This window comes from Rana temporaria, chromosome 4, assembly GCF_905171775.1.
Source record: "Rana temporaria chromosome 4, aRanTem1.1, whole genome shotgun sequence".
NCBI lineage: Eukaryota > Metazoa > Chordata > Amphibia > Anura > Ranidae > Rana > Rana temporaria.
Genome location: NC_053492.1, coordinates 296,604,949 through 296,625,273, shown reverse-complemented (window position 1 = coordinate 296,625,273; position 20,325 = coordinate 296,604,949). Strand labels below are relative to the sequence as shown.

At 43.0% G+C, this 20,325-nt stretch overlaps 1 protein-coding gene across 2 annotated transcripts in view; it reads right to left on the bottom strand.

Moving 5' to 3' along the window:
• The window catches only part of PDE7B (phosphodiesterase 7B), a 387,906-nt gene that overhangs the window by 249,435 nt on the left and 118,146 nt on the right, over positions 1 to 20,325 (bottom strand). For both annotated transcript variants that reach the window (XM_040350483.1, XM_040350484.1), the window contains one exon: positions 19,542 to 19,602. In XM_040350483.1, coding sequence (XP_040206417.1) covers positions 19,542 to 19,602 — 61 coding nt within the window. The remainder of the gene's footprint in view (positions 1 to 19,541; positions 19,603 to 20,325) is intronic.

Genomic DNA, 20,325 nt, shown 5'->3' with positions numbered 1-20,325 from the left:
AGATCATCACTAATGTGTCCTCTACACTGCTGGCAGTTAAAAACTACAAAACCATTATGTCCTTGATTAACTGATTTTTAAAGGAAGGCAAGATGCCGCGTGTACGCATTTTATCTCACAGAAATGTTTTAAGCTCATCTCTTCTTCTTTTTAAAGTTTTAACATTTATTTTTTCAGCTAACAGAAATGTTTTTTTTTGCAGACTGTCATCAAATTTTCTAATAATCAGCTGTCTTGTTTACTAAATCATTCTGCTGAGAGTCTGCTCATATGTCATTTCCACTTTTGGTTTCTTTCCTCCTACACTTTTATCCTTACCTAACCCCACACACTTCTAGCCACATCTAATAGATTATTATATTCCATGAGCAACAATGTGTGGCCAGGGTATGGGTCATCTAGACCCACAAACTTGCTGTCGTTGCATTTTTGGTTTCCAGTTAAATCATTTTAAGGTTTTCTTGTAGAGCATATAAAAATGTTCAAAACTTTGAAACCCAAAAAACATTTCCAATCATAAAATATAGTGTGACTTATTAGATAAAATTCTGTAGTAGTGGCAGGTTTAATTATTCTTAAAATAGTAAAATCCTTTTAATTTAAAAACACATTTCTTGTTTCCAGGTGCACTTGGGACTCCTTGTGTCCATACAGTTTTACCCACTTACTGAGCAAGATCTGCCCCTTAGTGCTCACTCACCACCTCTTCTACATAGTGTCAGGGCAGACAGACAGGGCTGTTGTTAGAAATCATGGGGCTGGGATTCAGGGATATGCGATACTGCAATAGGTTGTCTGTCCCCCAAGCTGAGGAAGTTATGCTGTGCACGGGGCGAATGCCTGAAACGCAAGATCCCCAGAGGATCGAATTCTCCATATTGTATTGAAAAATGTAACGAGGTAAGGCTCCAAAGGAGTCTGTGAAAAAATTATATACTATAAATAGCTTTCATATAATTGGGTAGTGTTAGTATAAATAAATGGAGACCATTGTCCAATGGGGAGTGAAAAAGGAAGGAATAGGGACGGGGGTATACCACAAGAGGTGAAACTATAAACCATGGAACCATATCCAAGCAAGGGAAACTATAGTGCAAGGCAGCCCTCAAAATTTCCACTTGCCTGCTTGCATTTGGCGAGGGAAAAACGTTGAGGGTGAGTGTACTAGCTTGGTTTAGGCAGGAGGCGGGTCCGCTTGACTCAGGCAGGGAGGCAGGCCAGCTCACCTTGGCTTGGGCGGAGGGCAGGTCCACTGGACTCAAGCAGGGAGGCAGGCTGGCTCAGCTTGGCTCGATTAGGGAGGCGGGCCGGCTCAGCTCTGCTTTGCTTGGGCAGGGGGCGGGTCCACTTAGCTTGGGCAGGGAGGCGAGCCGACTCAGCTCGGCTTGGCTCGGGCGGGTCTGCTTAGCTTGGGCAGGGAGGTGGGCTGGCTTATTTCGGCTTAGCATTGGTGGGGGAAAAGACCACTCACCTTGGGTGGGGAGATGGGCCAGCTTAGCTCGGTTTGGCTCAGGCAAGGGGGCGGGTCCACTCATCTCAGGCTGGAAGACGGGCTGGCTCAGCTTGGCTGTGCTCCGACGGGGGATGGGTTATGTCGTTAATATTTATTTTTGTATAAAACATTTAACAGTGTAATTTCATGAGATAATTTGCATGTTTAGGGATGGGCTTAGGGGCAGGGAAGGGTAGGAGGTTGGGTGGGGCAAATGGTGGCGAGTAACTCTTAAAGCGGTTCTCCACCCTAAAGTGGAGTCCCGCTGATCGGAACCCTCCCCCCTCCGGTGTCACATTTGACACCTTTCAGGGGGGAGGGGGGTGCAGATACCTGTCTAAAGACAGGTATTTGCACCCACTTCCGGCCCGGCATTCACGGGCAAAAGACGGGCATTCCGTCACTTCCCGTCGCCCCCCCCGTTGTGTGCTGGGAACACTCGGCTCCCAGCACACAGCGGGAGCCATTCGGCGGGCGCGGCGCGACTCGCGCATGCGCCGTAGGGAACCGGGCAGTGAAGCCGCAGCGCTTCACTTCCTGGTTCCCTCAGCGGGGATGGCGGGGGGAGCAGCAGAGAGACGAGCGATCGCTCGTCCTCTGCTGCGATCGGCGCTGGACTCCAGGACAGGTAAGTGTCCTAATATTAAAAGTCAGCAGCTGCAGTATTTGTAGCTGCTGGCTTTTAATATTATTTTCCCATGGCACATCCGCTTTAAGGTCTGGCTAGTAGCTCAGGTCTTGAAATTTTGAGCCGTGGTGCAAGGTATTATGGGGCAGTCGTATATATAAAAAGGCTGGGGACCAAAGGTAGGTGACTAAAGCAAACAAAGAAATTGTGCAAAATAAACAAGGACCCATATTAGCCAAAATAGTTACCTTGTGTGTGTATAAATAGCAGCATGTTCCTCAGGTAGTGTGCACCATAACAAATTATGCAAGTAAAGACACTATAAAAGCGAAGGTTCTTTATAGACATCAAGCCCATCCATGGGTCCCTCCCAGCGTCACGCTAGGCATGATAAAGGAGGAGAAGCGTCCCCCACCAGGCAGCACCGCCGTCTGTGATTGCCGTCAAAACTTCCCCTTTACTTGCCTCACTCAAAGTCCCAATTCCTTTTTATGTTCAACACATGGAATGTATTTAGCTAATTAATTTAATTAACTATGAAAAAAATCAAGAGATGGTGTTGCGCTCCAATAGCATAGAATGGTGTAAGTGGCAAAATGTATAAATAACCAAAATAGCAAAAATTGATAAATGAATGTGAAAAAATGCAAATAGACTGACTGAAAGATAAAAATCGCTATAAATGCTAAGAAAAGGTACATCCAAAGGTGAACTGAATGAATGTGCAAACAGTGCAGATAAGGTGACTCAAAAAGGTGCATAAAAAAAAAATCACAACGTAAAGATAATAATATATGCAGTCGCAGAGGAAATCCCAGGAAGGTTTTATGCTCCAATCAAAATGAATGACTGGACATAACTGATATATACCAATGATGGATGAATAAAACAGTGAACTGAATAAGAGTGCAAATAAATACAAATAGGTGACTCTATAATGTACCGTATATACTCGAGTATAAGCCAACCCGAATATAAGCAGAATATACTGCAAACCGGTACAAGTGTGAACCTAGACTTAAATTGAACATTTAAATAAACTTTATATAGCTATGCTTTGATTGGTGGCACCAACCTGAACCAAGTATTGACCTCTGGGACTGCTGGACTGTGGGTATGGTTTTATTTTACCCAAATTACTGTAGCAATAAATCTGAAACAAATATCTATCATTAGATGCTGCAGGAAGTCCACCATAGACTAGTGCAGAGATATGTAATTTTTATTCCAATTATAACCTTCCATGATTTCACAAAATAAGGATTCATTAACAACTGCTAGATGTTAGAAATAGATACCTATTGTACGTTTCAGTATATTTAAGGTATGCTTATTTATAAAAGCTAAGTATATATATTTATATATAATCTAAACGTGCCCTACTTAATTGGTTCACAAGCTAAACATTTCCTTCAATAATTCTCACTAAATTCCAAAGTGATGTTTCGAGAAACAACATTCCTTGGGATTTTAAATACACGCTTTACTGGAATCTCTCCTTGAATTGAAAAGTAAATACCTTTATACAGCTAACTGTTTACTTACACTACCCTGCCCGCGTCTCTAGACCAGAAAACTTCCAGCCGCAACTATACCTACATCCCACCTTTCTGCACTTCCATATTAGTTTCGCTCAGTGCTCTAAAGAAAGCAACACCCTAGAGATTTCCTTGAGTACAAATTAAAACTGTCATTCAGAAACATGTTTTTTTTGATGCCTTGGTTCTTAGCCAGCAGCACTGTGCCATTTTTACTTTCAATTCCTGTCCTCTTATTTACTTGGGCTTCCAGTATATCTATTTAAGGGTCAGGTTAGAAGCAAGTCAAAATACAATCCCCTTATGTTTTCAACATACTCCACCTTCTTAGTCTTTTTGGCTTGTTAAGTATCACAAGTTTCCAAGAATTCACAGTAACACATATTTTAGGAACAAGGTAACGCTGCTAAATTACATAACATACAGTTCATGATCCCATATGGCTTGAATAATGCGAAAGGTGAAAGAATGCTGATGGTTGAGTGTGGTTGCCATTATTATTAATATTATTATTATTATAAATTTCTCCAAGTAATGACTCTTTTTTTATACTCCTCCTTTTTTATTTGGAGAATTCCTTTAGGATTCCCATTCACCTACTTCTATATCATACGATGCAAACTAGAAAGGTAACTCGTTAACCCATATACGCATCGAGGCCCATGGGTAAGAATGCGTTTGTAAGCATTTTTTAATAATAATATCCCCTTTAACTCCATGCATATTGGCAAGTACACAGTTGAAACAGTAATCTGTATGCATATATGTAACGTGTTTTTCCTGAAAAATGATATGTAACTCAGTTTTGCACACATGTCGGACAGCATTATAAAACCCTGGATTTCTCTGCTGACTACACTGGAGCCAAGCAATAAAGTCTGCTCCAGAACCCAACTGTTAGGAGCATCTTGCATGCTCCTGTGTAGCCTTTCCCCACCTCCTCATAGCTTGCCACTCACCCCTCTGGCCTGAGCGTTCCCATGGCCACTACTGGCACTCTCGTCAGGCTGTGTTCCGGTTGTCTCCTAGGTTCAGATGCTCAGATTGGTCATAGGCTTCTATGCTCAGATTGGCCATCAGTGTCTTGAGAGCTCTGTACTAAACTGCCATTGTCCCATGTTCTTGACACTCTCTGTTCTGACCTTACTGAACACCCCCAGCCCTGACCTCCACCTACGACTGGATTTTGCTACTGGCTACACACTGAAAACGACTAAAACAAGTACTCCTTTGTATATTTTTTCTCTGTCTCCTGTGCCACTTTACCAGTGACTATAGCAAGTTTTATTAAATTTTAGGAGCAACCAAGTACTGGTAGACCTGTTTGGCTTACATAAATGTGGACACTAGCCAGCTATAGCCCGACTACTGGTATTGGGGCAAGCATTACACCAACCTAGACTGTGACTAGACAATGAAGGAGCAGCATCGCAATAACTCTGATGGGGTCACTCCCTGTCAGGTCTGGGATCAGGCCAATGGCTGTAGCATTAGATAAATTCACAGGTAATTAGCTGTAAATATAAGTAAGTAGAGCCCTTTAGCTGTCTAGCAGATGACTCAGACTCATCTGAAGTGCGGGGTCAAAGCACTAGCTGGTCTTCACCAGAGATCCTGATAGTGGAGATGGATTTTGCTGCCTACTAATGCCAGGTTACACTCCTCTTGATTACCCAATGGGCAGGAGGAAGTGGGGGGTCGGTAACAGATGAAGCAGATAAGGAACAAGTAGAAGCATAGTCGATGAATATGCCAAAAGTACAGAGTAGTAGATGGATGGGATCAGATGGAAGCATAGTTAATGAACAAGTCAATGGTCGATAATGAGTGGTAGTAACGTCAAAGACATCAGCCGGTATGCAAGGAGCAAGGTAAGGGCTGGAGAGAGAGCACAATAATCTGGCAAACAGGAGACATGGCTGTCTTAAATCAAGTGCAGAGTCATGGCTTAAATCAGAAAGTTCATGGGAGGAGCAAAAAGTTCAAGGTTCACCAGAAACAAAATACAGGGCAAGGTTGTCCAAGGAATCTGGCAAGGAGCTGTCTCCAGCATCTCAGGTGGCACTGCAGATGTTCCAGGTTCAGATCCGGACCCTAACACTCCCCTAGCTTTCCCATACTGAAAGCATTTTCTATGTTAGAGTAACAGCTCTGTGCAAGGCAATGAAGCCCTGACTGGCTCAGAGAGTTTAATCCCCCCCCCCCCCAATCAGATTGCAGGAGGCTAATACCAAATGAGATTCAGAAACCTGTGCTAATTGGACGTGGAAATATATTTAACTTCATCCTAAATATGTCATTGGATTACATTTTGCTTGTATAAATCTCCCTGATGGTCACCTTTAAAGTGGTAGTAAACAAAAGAATTTGATAATCCGCTGACAGGCACGGTATTTAAAACATAAGAGACCCTACAGGTCCCCCCTGCCTTTCAGCAGGTAATGTGATCTGAGCGACACATGCGCAGCTCAGATCACATTTACGCCCCCACTCCGTGTGCCGTGGCAGTGTGACCCCTGTGCGCATGCATGGGAGTGATATCATCTCAGCTCGGCCATACAAGCGGCTGAAGATACCAAACCTGGAAGGAAGACCAGGTGATGATGGGACCAAGAAGAGCCCTGACAGCACAGCACTGGAGGGCTCCGTTTGTAGGTAAGGCTGTCATAATGTACTAGTATGCACATGATTAGAGCCTGAAGCTCTAACTGGCCTTAAAGAGGGTGGGCTTGGGGAGAAGAGCATTGAGACTTTAACTGGTCAGCTGGCAGGGTGGGGGGGGGGCTGGCTGGCTGGGGTGGTCATGCCCCCCCCCCCAAGAAAATTGAGCACCAGCCGCCACTGCATCCCAGAGTAATTTCTCTGTGTTTACTTTAGGGATCAAAATGCTGGAAGACTGCTGAGTCTCCACTGGGAGGGGGAAGCAGGGTGTTCTGAGCTGCTGAAAAAAATACTTCATTACTTCTTCTGCTGTGAACTTTGGGAATGAATTGCTCCAGAATCCCAGCATCTACAGAGGTCAGTGTGGGTTTCCTTTAAATCTCGTTTTGCTGGTTAAGAAAGTTTAAATATTTTTATGTAGCCTGGCTACACTTTAACTTTAAGCATGGTTGAATTGGAAGATTACTACAAAGTGTCTTTGTCAAGCTTGAAACATGTAAAACAAAAAGAGGCAGCACTTAATTAATCAATAATGCAATTGTGGTGTTGTCTTAGTTGTAGGATGTAGTGCGGTTCTGCTCAATGCCAGAATGGATAACAAACAACAGCCCACAAACATAAGTTCATTGCAAGGGCAGCACTAAAGCACAAAGGACTCTTCATTAGGCAGGAGTGTAATGCTGCTTGTATCTACTCTGCACTAACAACGTGGGAAGCACTAGATTCCCACATTCCTTTACTGACGTCAGAAACCCATATACACATTAAATCCACCTCTTCCATCTCCGGAGAGAAGAAAGGAAAATGCAACACAGATACAAAACTACATTATGAATGTTAGCAAAATGTTAGCTATTGTAAGTCACGCATCTTTAAACAAAGAGGAAATTAGTTTCATAACATGAATTAACATATAAACACATCAGCAGAATACTTCATTTTTTTTTTTATTAACTACCAACATGGTTTAGTTGCCCTGGGTTGTAGTACACCCATTCATACTATTACACTATCGGCATTGACCACTATCACTCCTCCAAGTGTATAAAAAACATACTCTATTCTCTAATGCCTCTAACTGGCAGATACAGTTATACAAATCTGACTCTGAAAACGTATTTCTTTCTTTAAATTTGTCTAATTTAATAGTGTTAAGCCTTTAATATCATATCCAAAGACAACCAATAATAATTCACCTTGTCAGACCAGAATAAGATGAATTCAATTATTGCTAAGGATCACAACAGTTAAAGTGATTGAAAAAATTCAAACATGTTATACTTGCCTGCTCTGTGTGATGGTTTTGCACAGGGCAGCCTGGATCCTCCTCTTCTTGAGTCCCTCTTCGCTGCTGCTGGCCCCTCCCTCATGTCGAGTGACCCCACAGCAAGCAGCTTGAGAAGTTCCTTTCTGATCCCCCAGAGGGCAATCAGATATTCCCTGGATCAACTACCCCTGGTGTTATTACCTATACATGTTAGTATCCAGTTATATTTTGCACCCAGCTAGTTTATTCCACATTTTACAGCTCTTACTGTGAAGGACCCTTTAAATCTCTTTCCCTCCAGACGTAAAGAGTGACCCGTTGACCCTTGTAATGACCTGACAGTGAATAACTCAAAACCAAGTTTACTATATGGACCACTTATGTTCTTTACATGGTGATCCTATCCCCCCCCCCCCCCTGCTTGTGCTCTCAACCATACCGTCAAGCCATTAAATGGCCGGTGTCATAAATAATATGCACAGCACCACGGCAACTGCAGATCAAAAAGAATCTAAGATGGCAGCTTCCTTGGCTGTATAAGAGGGTTTAGTTTCACCTTAGGAATTTATGTGGCCACTGCATCTCCACATGTTGTAACCTAGTACCTGTCCCTTACTGTGTTTGGGGGACGTGTCAGACCTCTGACAAGAAGAGCCGCTATTTTGTGAGAGAACTGCAGTTTTCTATTCGTTGCCAGCAAACAGTATTTTAACACTTGCAACACTTGGCAATTTAAAAAAAGTAAAGGGTGGCGGATTTATTTCTGTAACTGGAGTTCTGCTTTAAGAAGTATTGCTGAGCAGTGATGAGTACATATATTGATGAGAATTAATCATAGGCTGCATTATCAAAGGCATGGTACTACTGAGCATTTTGTTTCTATATGTCAAGTATAGAAAGCGATGAGGCAGTAACAGGCACATGCTGCCTGACATACATTAATGTTACATACAAATAATGTACATGTTGCAACAGAGTAGAGGATATTTCATAGATAAATAAACTGGTTAAACTGGTTAAAGGCACATTGTGCTGTCAACGAATGTATCTTAAGAAATAATAAAGATAGTATAAAGGGGAAGTGGTCCACTGAACAGTGCATGTTATGTATAGAAAGTGATACAACATACCGTAACACTGACAGGGACATGACCAAACTAAGCATTGGATGTTATGTATAGGAAGCTGTAAGAGATAGCACATACAGGGACATGGTGCTACTGAGTTGTGAATGATAAGTATAGAAACTAATAAGAGATGCACAGGAAGTTGTTCTACTAAGCTGTGGGTGTTGAGTATCGGAAGTCCTAAGAGAAAGTACTAACAGGGAAATGGATCTATAGGAAGTTAATAAAGATAGTACTAAAAGGAACATGGTACTTCTGAGTAATTAGAGATATCGCTAACAGGGACATGGTGCTACCGAGCTGTTGATGTTAAGTGTAGCACCCTCCTGGCTAGAATTAGTTAGATTGAAGCCCCTTTCACACTGAGGAGTTTTTCAGGCAGTATAGCGCTAAAAATAGCGCCTAAATAATGCCTGAAATACTCCTGCCCCAGCATTCTCAATGTAAAAGCCTGGGGGCTTTCACACTGAGGCGATGTGCTGGAGAGAAAAAAATCTCCTGCAAGCAGCATCTTTGGAGCGGTGAGAGGAGCGGTGTGTATACTGCTCCTTCACTGCTCCTTTCCATTTAAATGGTATTAACACTTTTTTTTGTCTGCTAGCGGGGGTTAATACCACACCGCTAGCGGCCGAACTGAACTAGTGGGTAAAACTGTGAAGGCTTGGAGAAATAGGCAGCTCTAGGTGCAGACCCGGACCCCGGCAGTACACTGGGTTTTAAGGATGAAGTCCTGTACACGGCCGGGAATCTCGTCAGGAAAAAAACAGTTTTTCCTGACGAGATTCCTGGCAAGCTTTCTTGCTTGGCGAGTGTTCACACAGACCATTCAAAAGAACCGCTGTTCTTTTGAATGGCAAGAACGCGGTGACATCTTCAATCAAGACGAGCATGGGCTTGTCACATTCAATGCCGTCGCCGCCATCTTGCTACACCCTACACCAGGGGTGTCAAACTGGCGGCCCTCCAGCTGTTGCAAAACTACAAGTCCCATGAGGCATTGCAAGGCTAACAGTTACAAGCATGACTCTCACAGGCAGAGGCATGATGGGACTTGTAGTTTCGGAACAGCTGGAGGGCCGTCAGTTTGACACCCCTGCCGTATACTATGCCTTGGAAGCTACCGCACATGCGCCGAAGTCTCATCGAGCATGCACGGGTTTCCATGGAGGCAGGTAAGTATACAAACGCTCGGGTTTCTCGGCAGGAAAACACTGCCGAGAATCATGACGAGAAAATAGAGAGCAGGTTGTCTATTTTTCTCGTCGAGATTCCAGGCAGTGTTCTCGACAAGAAACCAGACACAGGCACAGTTTTCTCGGATAAAAAGCTCTCCCAGCAGCTTTTTTGCAGAGAAAACCGTGCGTGTGTACGAGGCTTGACACTGTGATCATGTGGATAACATGAGGTAGACTGATGAGTGGAAGAATGAGGTTAAAATAATAGTTGTTATAAGACTGCCATGTCTATTAGACGTTTTCTTTTTTCTGCTTCACCTCTTCTGACCAGGCTGTGAGCACAGACATGAGTGGATTCTAAGAAATTCAGTGTCCTGCTTTCATTCTTCCAGGGGGTGGACACAGGTGGGAGAAGAGCCAAAGCAGCCCAGTCTCCTGCTGTCTGGGCTCATTTACACAAGCATTGCTATCTGAAGAGCTATCTGCAGTAGATCGCTCCTCAGTGGGTTTTGATAGGTACTCAGGAGGCGATATGTTGTTTCCTCGCTACCTGTTAAAACCCCTAAAAGCTTGCACCTCAGTGTCACAACCATTTGCATTGCATTTGCAGGACAGTAAATAAATTAGGCAATACCTGTGCTTAGGAGAAATAATGGTAAATAGATCTAGACTGCAGCCCCTCCCTAATAGATTCCCCCTATGGGGGATACTAAGAAGGAAAAATAAATAATGGGGTGTGGGGGTCGTGGCGCTGTCTGTGCTTCCACCTATGAGGAGAAGAGGAAGGGGAGAAAAGGGAGGAGAAGAGCCCCTCACGGCCTCACCCTATTACCAGTGTGTATAGAATAAAATAAACCAGTTTATTTCCCACAGTCAATGTGTATGTGTAATAAACACTAATGGGAAAGTGAGAACAATATCATAACCTGTGCCTTATCTATTGACCACTGATAGCAGCCTGTATGGCAATAACAGGTGTGCAATCTATGAACACCGTGAGTATCTTGTGTGCTCTATGAATGTGTATATATCAAATACCATAAAACCCTAAAACCAGCATGAAAGTGTATAACACAACAAAACATCAATCCTTGATTGTCCAGTGAAAAGAACCTGAGACGAAGATTGTCTTGTGTGTGTATGGGCATAAATATGCGCCTTAAAAACAAAAAAAATAATATATATATATATATATTTGTAGTGATACCAAAAAATCTGTCAAAAAACACCAAAAGTCATATATGTTGAATAAAAATCCTTAACAAAACATAATTAGTGTCCCATCCACATTAGGATCTTGATATATCTGTAACTTATACAGTGCAGCAATCCGTAGTGAAAAGGTGATCCTATATTCAAATTAGTGCTTCGGAGGTGGTTCCGGTGCTCCCCCACCAGGGTCCCCACTCACCAGATAGACTCACCCCTCCGGGGGTATACTGCATGTAATTCCAATCTCCCACACTTTGGCTGTTGCGCTCATCCACTCCTCACGTCAGCTGTGAAGCAAAACTGGAACTGGTGTGCATACAGTAGAAGCAGCCACTAGAGGTCCAATATCCTCAGAGAGAAGGAAAAACAGGCTTCCATGGTGTAGTATAAAACCGTTTTTAATTGTACTTACACCAAAAAATATATATAGGGGAATGCGGATAAATAGTATTAACAAGATCTGGCTCCAAGTCGTTGCCAGCACAAAGAAATTTTAATAAAAAATATAACAATAAAAAGTAAAAACTAATCGCCAAGTAGTGTACTACGCCAAGCTGGGAATGCAGCGTGCATTCCAAAAGCGTGTCAGCTGGCTGTACCCGGAAGTAGCGTGCATGCGTGTCTCCACCTTACGCGCGTTTTGTCATTACGTCTTCAGAGGCGGTCTTCAGACTGTCTAACTGACACGCTTTTGGAAAGCACACTGCATTCCAAGCTTGGCGTAGTACACTACCTGGCGCTTATTTTTAACTTTTTTTATTTTTATTGTTATATTTTTAATTAAAATTTCTTTGTGCTGGCAACGGCTTAGAGCCAGATCTTGTTAATACTATTTATCCGCATTCCCTTATATATATTTTTTGGTGTAAGTACAATTAAAAACAGTTTTATACTACACCATGGAAGCCTGTTTTTCCTTCTCTCTGAGGATATTGGACCTCTAGTGGCTGCTTCTACTGTATGCACACCAGTTCCAGTTTTGCTTCACAGCTGATGTGAGGAGTGGATAAGCGCAACAGCCAAAGTGTGGGAGATTGGAATTACATGCAGTATACCCCCGGAGGGGTGAGTCTATCTGGTGAGTGGGGACCCTGGTGGGGGAGCACCGGAACCACCTCCGAATCACTAATTTGAATATAGGATCACCTTTTCACTACGGATTGCTGCACTGTATAAGTTACAGATATATCAAGATCCTAATGTGGATGGGACACTAATTATGTTTTGTTACGAATTTTTATTCAACATATTTGACTTTTGGTGTTTTTTCTACAGATTTTTTGGTATCACTACAAATATATATAAAAAAAATGTTGTTTGTTTTTAAGGCGCATATTTATGCGCATAAACACACAAGACAATCTTCTTCTCAGGTTCTTTTCACTGGACAATCAAGGATTGATGTTTTGTTGTGTTATACACTTTCATGCTGGTTTTAGGGTTTTATGGTATTTGATATATACACATTCATAGAGCACACAAGATACTCACGGTGTTCATAGATTGCACACCTGTTATTGCCATACAGGCTGCTATCAGTGGTCAATAGATAAGGCACAGGTTATGATATTGTTCTCACTGTTCCATTAGTTTTTTTTTACACATACACATTGGCCCGGATTCTTAAAGCACTTACGCCGACGTATCTTTCTATATGCCACGTAACTGCACAGATGCGCCATCGTATCTATGCGCCTGATTCTCAATGCTAGATACGCCTGAAATGTGGCTCCATCCGACCGACGTAAGTTTCCTACGCCGTCGGAGCCTGGGCGTATATTTACGCTGGCCGTAAGGGGCGCTTCCATTGATTTACGCGTTGAATATGCAAATGACCGAGATACGCCGATTCACGAACGTACTTGCGCCCGTCGCAGTAGTATACGCCGTTTACGTAAGGCGTACGTCCGGCGTAAAGTTATTCCACTTATAGGAGGCGCATCCCATGCAAAGGTATGGACGACAGAACAGCAGTCGTATTTTACGTTGTTTACATAAGTCGTACGTGAATAGGGATGGGCGTAGGTTACATTCAGTGATTCAACGTATCTTAGGCGTTAGGTCCGACGTGATTCTAAACATGCGCACTGGGAAGCGCCCACGGGACGGCGCATATGCCGTTCGTTCGGCCATTCATTTGCATGGGGTCACGGTTCATTTAAATGAATCACGCCCACTTCCTTCCTACTTTGAATTAGGCGGGCTTACGCCGGCCAATTTACGTTACGCCGGTGCACCGTTGGGAGCCGAGTGCTTTGTGAATACTGTCCTTGCCTCACTGGTTTATGTCGGCGTAGCGCATATGAGATGTGCTACGCCGGTTTAAAGATGCGCCGCTCTACGTGAATCCGGGCCATTGTATCTATTGACTGTGGGAAATAAACTGGTTTATTTTATTCTATACACACTGGTAATAGGGTGAGGGGCTCTTCTCCTCCCTTTTCTCCCCCTCCTCTTCTCCTCATAGGTGGAAGCACAGACAGCGCCACAACCCCCACACCCCATTATTTATTTGCAGGGCAGTGCTTGAATAATACTACCTGCCGATTGTGATGGGGCATAATTGCTAATTCTGCATGTCTTGTCTCTGGGGCGTAGTTTCTGCCATGCAGACATACAAAGCATCACGACCGCAACATATGTATACCCCTATAGAGCTGCCTATGCAACATTTGGAGCTTCTCCTCTCTATCTTATGAGTACAGGCAAAAAAGTTGAGCATACAGGAGCTAAAGAAACAACAGCTAACTGAATGTGTTGTTGATACTAGATCAGAGATGTCCCTTGACAGTCCGACATGGACTGACACATCTCACTTCCTGACATTTTTCCTGAATTATTTATATACTCAAAAATCTACAGTTTTTGTCATTCTTGATGCCACCGAAGCCAGAGTGATGTGTACAGTATGTAAACCCGATCACTAATATTTTATATACATTTTAACACAGTAATATCATTTTAAAAGTAGTTTTTAATATTTTCACTCTGCAGTGATGAAAGAACTATGGGCCAAATCCTCAAAAGAGATACGACGGAGTAACTGCTGTTACTCCGTCGTATCCCTGGTCCTAACTATGGAACTGATCCACAGAATCAGTTTCCCATAGTTAGGACGAAGACCCGACATGTGTAATTGAATTACACTGTCGGATCTTAGGATGCAGTACCGCATCCGCCGCTGGGGGCATTTCGCGTCGAAATGCCGCCTCGGGTATGCAAATTAGGACTTACGGAGATCCACAAAGCTTTTCAGCTTCGTTTTTTCTCCGTAAGTTTTATTTTGCAAACGCAAAATTAGGGCTGCTTTTACAAGGTGTAAACTGTTTACACCTTGTAAAAACAGACCTTTCTTGCTCGCGACACGATTTTTTTTAAATTAAATTTTTTTTTTTGGCGCCGTATCTTTTTTTTTACCCGACGCAACTTTATTGTCCCGTCGCAATCCACAAAGCCCGACGTAACGTAATTACGTAACGTAATTAAAAATGCCTTGCGCCGGCCGGATTTAAGTTACACCGCTCAAAATTTCTAGGTAAGTGCTTTGTGGATCGGGCACTTAGTTAGAGATTTTGCGGCGGTATAACTTAAATGGAAAAAGTTACATTGCGCCAGGTTTTTGAGGATTAGGCCCTATATCTTGTAATCCTGCCATTAAAGAGGAAGTAAACCCTGATGGGGTTTACTTCCTCTATGTCTCCCTGCAAAGGTAAAGCATAATGGGCTACTTTGATCGCATCACATCTTTTGCCGGGGGGCGGTTGACAACTGACAAGTGGTTAAACACATACACAAAGTAGATTGAACAGATTAACAAGGACATTTAGCACAGTGACATTTAGCACAATGTAGGGTTAGGGAAGTGCCATTTCCCTTGCTTAATAAATATATAAAACCATTTAAAAAATCAAAATACAGGGTACATGAGATAGTATAGTACAGGGGGCTCCAATTTTACTAAACAGAGGGCCAGTTTTTTGTCCTTCAGATATTAGGGGGCCAAACTGTGGCCAGTGGGAGTGGAAATTTTCCAATGGTGACATCTTTGAAAGGAATGCTGCCTCATCATTGGTATCAGTGGGCAGGATAGTGCTCCATTATTGCTGTCAGTAGGAGGAATAGTGCCTCATCATTGGTATCAGAGGGAGGAATAGTATCCTATCATTGGTATCAGTTGGAGAAATAGTTCCCCATCATAGGTATCAATGGGGGGGGGGGGGCAGTGCCCCATTGTTGGTGTCAGTGGGAGGAATGGTGCCTCATCTTTGGTGCCCGTTAGAGGAATAGTGCCCTATTGTTGGTGTCAGTGGGGAAATGGTGCCCCATTGTTGATGTCAGTTGGCATAATAGTGTCTCGTATCAGTGAGAGGAATAATGCCCAGAGGGCTGGGATAAAGGCAAGCAAAGGGCCGCATCCCCTAACCAGGCCGCAGTTTGGAGACCAGTAGTATAGTATGCTATATATAGTATAGCATAGGTCCCTGTGTGGTCTAGGCCTTTTTGCCAGCCATGGAAGTTACTTTAGAATAAATTTATCCTGCAAAACTAATAGTAAGCTCAGGTTCACACTGTTACGTTGCAGCAATTCGCAGGTAATTGTGTGCGTTACTGCAACACATGAAAATGCACGTTGATACATTGCAATGACATTAATTCTAATGGCACCCCAGCACACCCCTTGCCAATGCACCTGTGTTTTGCGGCATATTGCATTGTGGCACGCAATGTTGCAAATATAATGCTTTCACCTTTTTTTGGTGCATTAGGCATGGCATGGGCTGTCTTGGCACAATGCAGCATATCACATGTTACTGCACTGCAGGGTGAGCCCCGCCTGATTCAGTTCTGGTATGGACAATTTAATTTGCAGATCAAAAGTAAAACACTTTTTCCAGTTGAACTGAGCTTGCCAGTAATCAAGTAGGGTAAAGAAGAGACAAAAAAAAAAGTTCAAAAAGAGACATAAATGTAAGTTGCATTGTGGAATACATTGCATCTCATGCAGGGGTGGACTGACAACTCATGGGGCCCCCGGGCAATAGAAGATTATGGGGCCCCTGGGCTTACAGATGGCCACCATGCCAGGAGGCAGTGCAGAGGCAGGGCAGCTAAAATCTCGGGATTTTCACATCAAAAGCATGTCGGTTTCGGACATATCAGGGACAGATAAAAAAAAACAAAAAAACATAGATTTTTACATACTGTCCCTGGTTTTACTGAGCCTGGCAACCCTGATGGGGCCCCCTAGTGGCATGGGGCCCTCGGGCAGTGCCCGAGTGACTCAATGGTCAGTCCGCCCCTGATCTCATGTCTACACTGGCTAATGCTGTTTTGTGTCTGACTTTTTCATGGTATAAATATATGTGCCTGGAGCATAGGTGTTAGAAGACAGAGATTACAGTAATCACCTTTTCACCTTACATAACCCTGCTAAATCTTTCAATTAGCCTACTGACCTACCAGTGAAAATGAAACAGTGTCATCTCATAATAGACAAGTAATCTGAGTTCATTAGTGTACCATGAAGAAATATGTCCAAATAAGCGAAGAAAATCATTGCAAGATACCTGTGTGTAAAGCCACAGATGGAAAGGGAGATTCTCTATCTCCTGAGTCACTAGTGAAAAATGTGTTTATTAATTATTACATTTTATTTTAAGACAATTAACTGGAAGCTATTTAACCTTAATTAAAGTGAAGTCACTACTACCTACATACATATATGTAAGTCAGGAATCAGAGATTGACAACTTCCATTTGAGGCGTTTCCCACAGCTATTTTAGTTCATGGCAGATTTGGTTTAGGCAGCAAACTAATAGGCTTCATACACATGGCTTTCGGCATATTAAAAGTGCTAAGTACCCTTCATTTCCATTTTAGGAATGTTAAATCCAGATGTTCCAAGGAGTGCTGACTCTTTAAAGATGCTGCTTGCAGTCCTAGCAGGTTATCGTTAAACATCTGAATTTAACATTGACAAACTCAAGCTGAATGGTGTTTTAAAAGCTTAAAAAAAGTTTCTTGAAGCTTGTTGAAAGCCAACGAACAGATGGTCTCCCTCCGCTCAACTCAGCAGGTTAAAGGAGAAGTACAGCCAAAGCTCGTCTGGCTGTACTTCTCCTGTGGATCACAGGAGAGCAGTTCGTTCTACACTCCTTTGACCCATTTTCAGCAGACAGCGGTCTGAAGCTCACTGTCGGCTGACATCCAGAGCTCGGGTAAGATCGTGACAATGAAATCAGGATCCTCCCACAGGCCTGGACTGGCACCCAGCTCAGCCTCTGAGCGAGCTACTGAGAGCCTGAGCTGCCTGCTCCCGCCCTTCTACAGCCCAGTGCTCAGTGAGTGAAGGAGGGCAAAGCAAACAGCGGTGACTGATAGTCACCAGCTCTCTGCTCAGGGAGCTCTGAGAACTGAGCCATCAGCTGTGTTTGATCCTCGGTTCTCAGTCTTAGAGCTAGCGGAGGACAAGCTCGGACAAGATCGCAACAATGAAGTCAGGATCTGCCCACATGCTTGGACCATCACCCTGCTTAGCCTCTCAGAAAGCCGCTGAGAGCCTGAGCTGGCTGCTTCCACCCCCTCCACAGTCCAGCACTCCAGTGAGCGGGGGGGCAGAGCAGACAGCGGTGACTGACAGTCACCAACTCTCTGCTCAGAGAGCTCTGAGAACTGAGCGATCAGCGGTGTTTGATCGCTTAGAGCTGGCAGGGGACAGATGCAGCATCGGATCGATGATGCATCCACCTAGGTAAGTATGATTCTGAAAAAAACATACTTCTCTTTTAAAGATAACTGGCAACAATGCAACTGATAAAGACTGCAGTACAGGAAGAGAGCATGGGAATTAATTGTCATCAAGTTTTTTGCAATTACGGAAAACAAATATAACAAATCACTTTGTATATTTAACGGACCTAAAGGTGTCAGCTGAGCGTTTCATCTTCCTGGACCTTGACTTCACAGTTCACACAGCCCTCTAAACACTTCATTCATTCCCTATCTAAATTGCGTCAAGGGGAGAAAAGTGATAACTGTTCTTTATGTTCTAGCTACAGTATATACTGCCCAACACCACCTGGCTATTACAAATCCAGACAAGTTATACAGGCACCCAGAAGAATGCCTCCTACTCCTTATTAGCCCCATTTTTCGGTAGTGCCTAGATTTATCTGACAGCAGAATGAGTTCCAGGATCAGTACAGTCAAATTCTGGCACAAAGACAGGGCTCAAGTCCTGCGGGAACGCGTGGGAACGGAGTTCCTGCACTTTTTTCACAGCAGGAATGCAGTTCCCTTTGCAGGACTAGAGCAGCCGAGCCACCCGAGCCAATCCTTCACTGAGCGGCGACACTTTTTTCCCCAGGACTTGACCCCTGCACAAAGACCTCTCGAAATCCCAGAAGGGCCCTTGTTCAGTTTTACAGTCTGCACAAATATGTAAAAACAACAACAACAACAACAACAACAAAAGTTTCTGTAACTAACAGGAACCTATTTACTGCCATTAAATGCTCACCCATTTTCAAATTAAATTACACATTTAAACTGTATACTCAATCTGTCATAACCACTTTCATTATATTTTTGCAGCTCATGGAACAGTATCAGCGAATCTCTTGTTTGCCAAGCTGCTGGCAGTCTTCAGTAAACTCTGAACTTCAAGCACTTCCTCATTATAACTCACACTGACATAACACTACTACAACATGCACATGCGCAAACTTTCATTTGATCTATAAAGGAGTTGAAAATCTTGAAACAACTGTGTAAATATTCACTTCAATAATTCAATCATATGAAAGACAAATTCCTGTTTACTTTTTCTTCTGCACAAAATTGGGTATTTAAGGTGAATAAGGATTTCCTTTTCGCATGACTGGATAATTGAATATTCACACAATGCATTGTGTTAGGTTTCCTAACTCCTTAAGAAAATTGTCCCACGTATGCCCACAGCTTTATGCTTTTATGTTAATAACATATAATTTTTTTAATCTTTGGCAGAAGGCAGTGCATACACTCAAATAATAAATGCTTCATCTCCCTGTAATATTTGCTTAATGCCAATGATATCTTTACTTCAAATGTCTTTGTAGAGCTTATTGCAGAGAGTATGCCAAGAAACTATTTTCACGTGGCTTGTGGCATTAGGGATTTAAACCTCAAACATCTTCAAACCCATCTAAAAACATGAAAAAGCAAACTTTTGACATAACTTTAATAGCCAAGTTTAATTTTTTTTTCTATTTTATATGTTTACTTTTTAGAAAGAGCATTTCAGTTCATAAAACCTTTTACTTTATGTACCTAGCCAACATCAGTAGCACTATTTTTGAATGAAAGCTGTAACTATTTGGGCTGTAATTATTTTACATTGGCTCACGGTACATTGCTGAAGCTCTGTGACAGGATAAAGGATCACATGATGATCTCTTACCTAGCATGCGCACACATCTGGCATTCTGGTCTGGATTATCAAATGAGATTTCTCCACACCTCTGAAAGGACAAACATAATTAAGCTTGTTATGTTGATCAGAAAACGTTAAATTTGAACAATAATAATAATAATAATAAAGGTAAAATTCACCTAAGGCATTAACTTCATTTCAGATTACAGTACTCAAATCATCTAAAGCCCCATACACACGATCGGAATTTCCGATGGAAAAAGTTTGACTTTTTCCATCGGACATTCTGACCGTGTGTATGCCCCATCGGAGTAATTCCATTGGTGTTTAGATAGAGAACATGTTCTATTTTACTCCGATGGATTTTTTTTCCCCCTAAATAGCTTTCTTTACCTTAGTGCAGTCCTCCTTCACTTACCTCATCAATCCATTTTGCTTTTAAATGTCCTTATTTCTTCTGAGAAATCCTCACTTCCTGTTCTTCTGTCTGTAACTACACACCATAATGCGAGGCTTTCTCCCTGGTGTGGAGAAAGCCTCTTGAGGGGGAGGGGGCAAGCAGGAGTGTCAGGACGCCCACTAACACACAGCTCCTTTCTCTATCTGCAAAGTAGAGAGCGTCCTGACTTGCCTGCTCGCCCCCTCCCCCCTCAAGAGGCTTTCTCCACACCAGGGAGAAAGCCTTGCATTACGGTGTTGAGTTAGGCCTCGTACACACGAGGGGATATGTCCGATGAAAACGGTCCGCGGACCGTTTTCATCGGACATGTCTGCTCGGAGATTTCGGTCTGATGGTTGTACACACCATCAA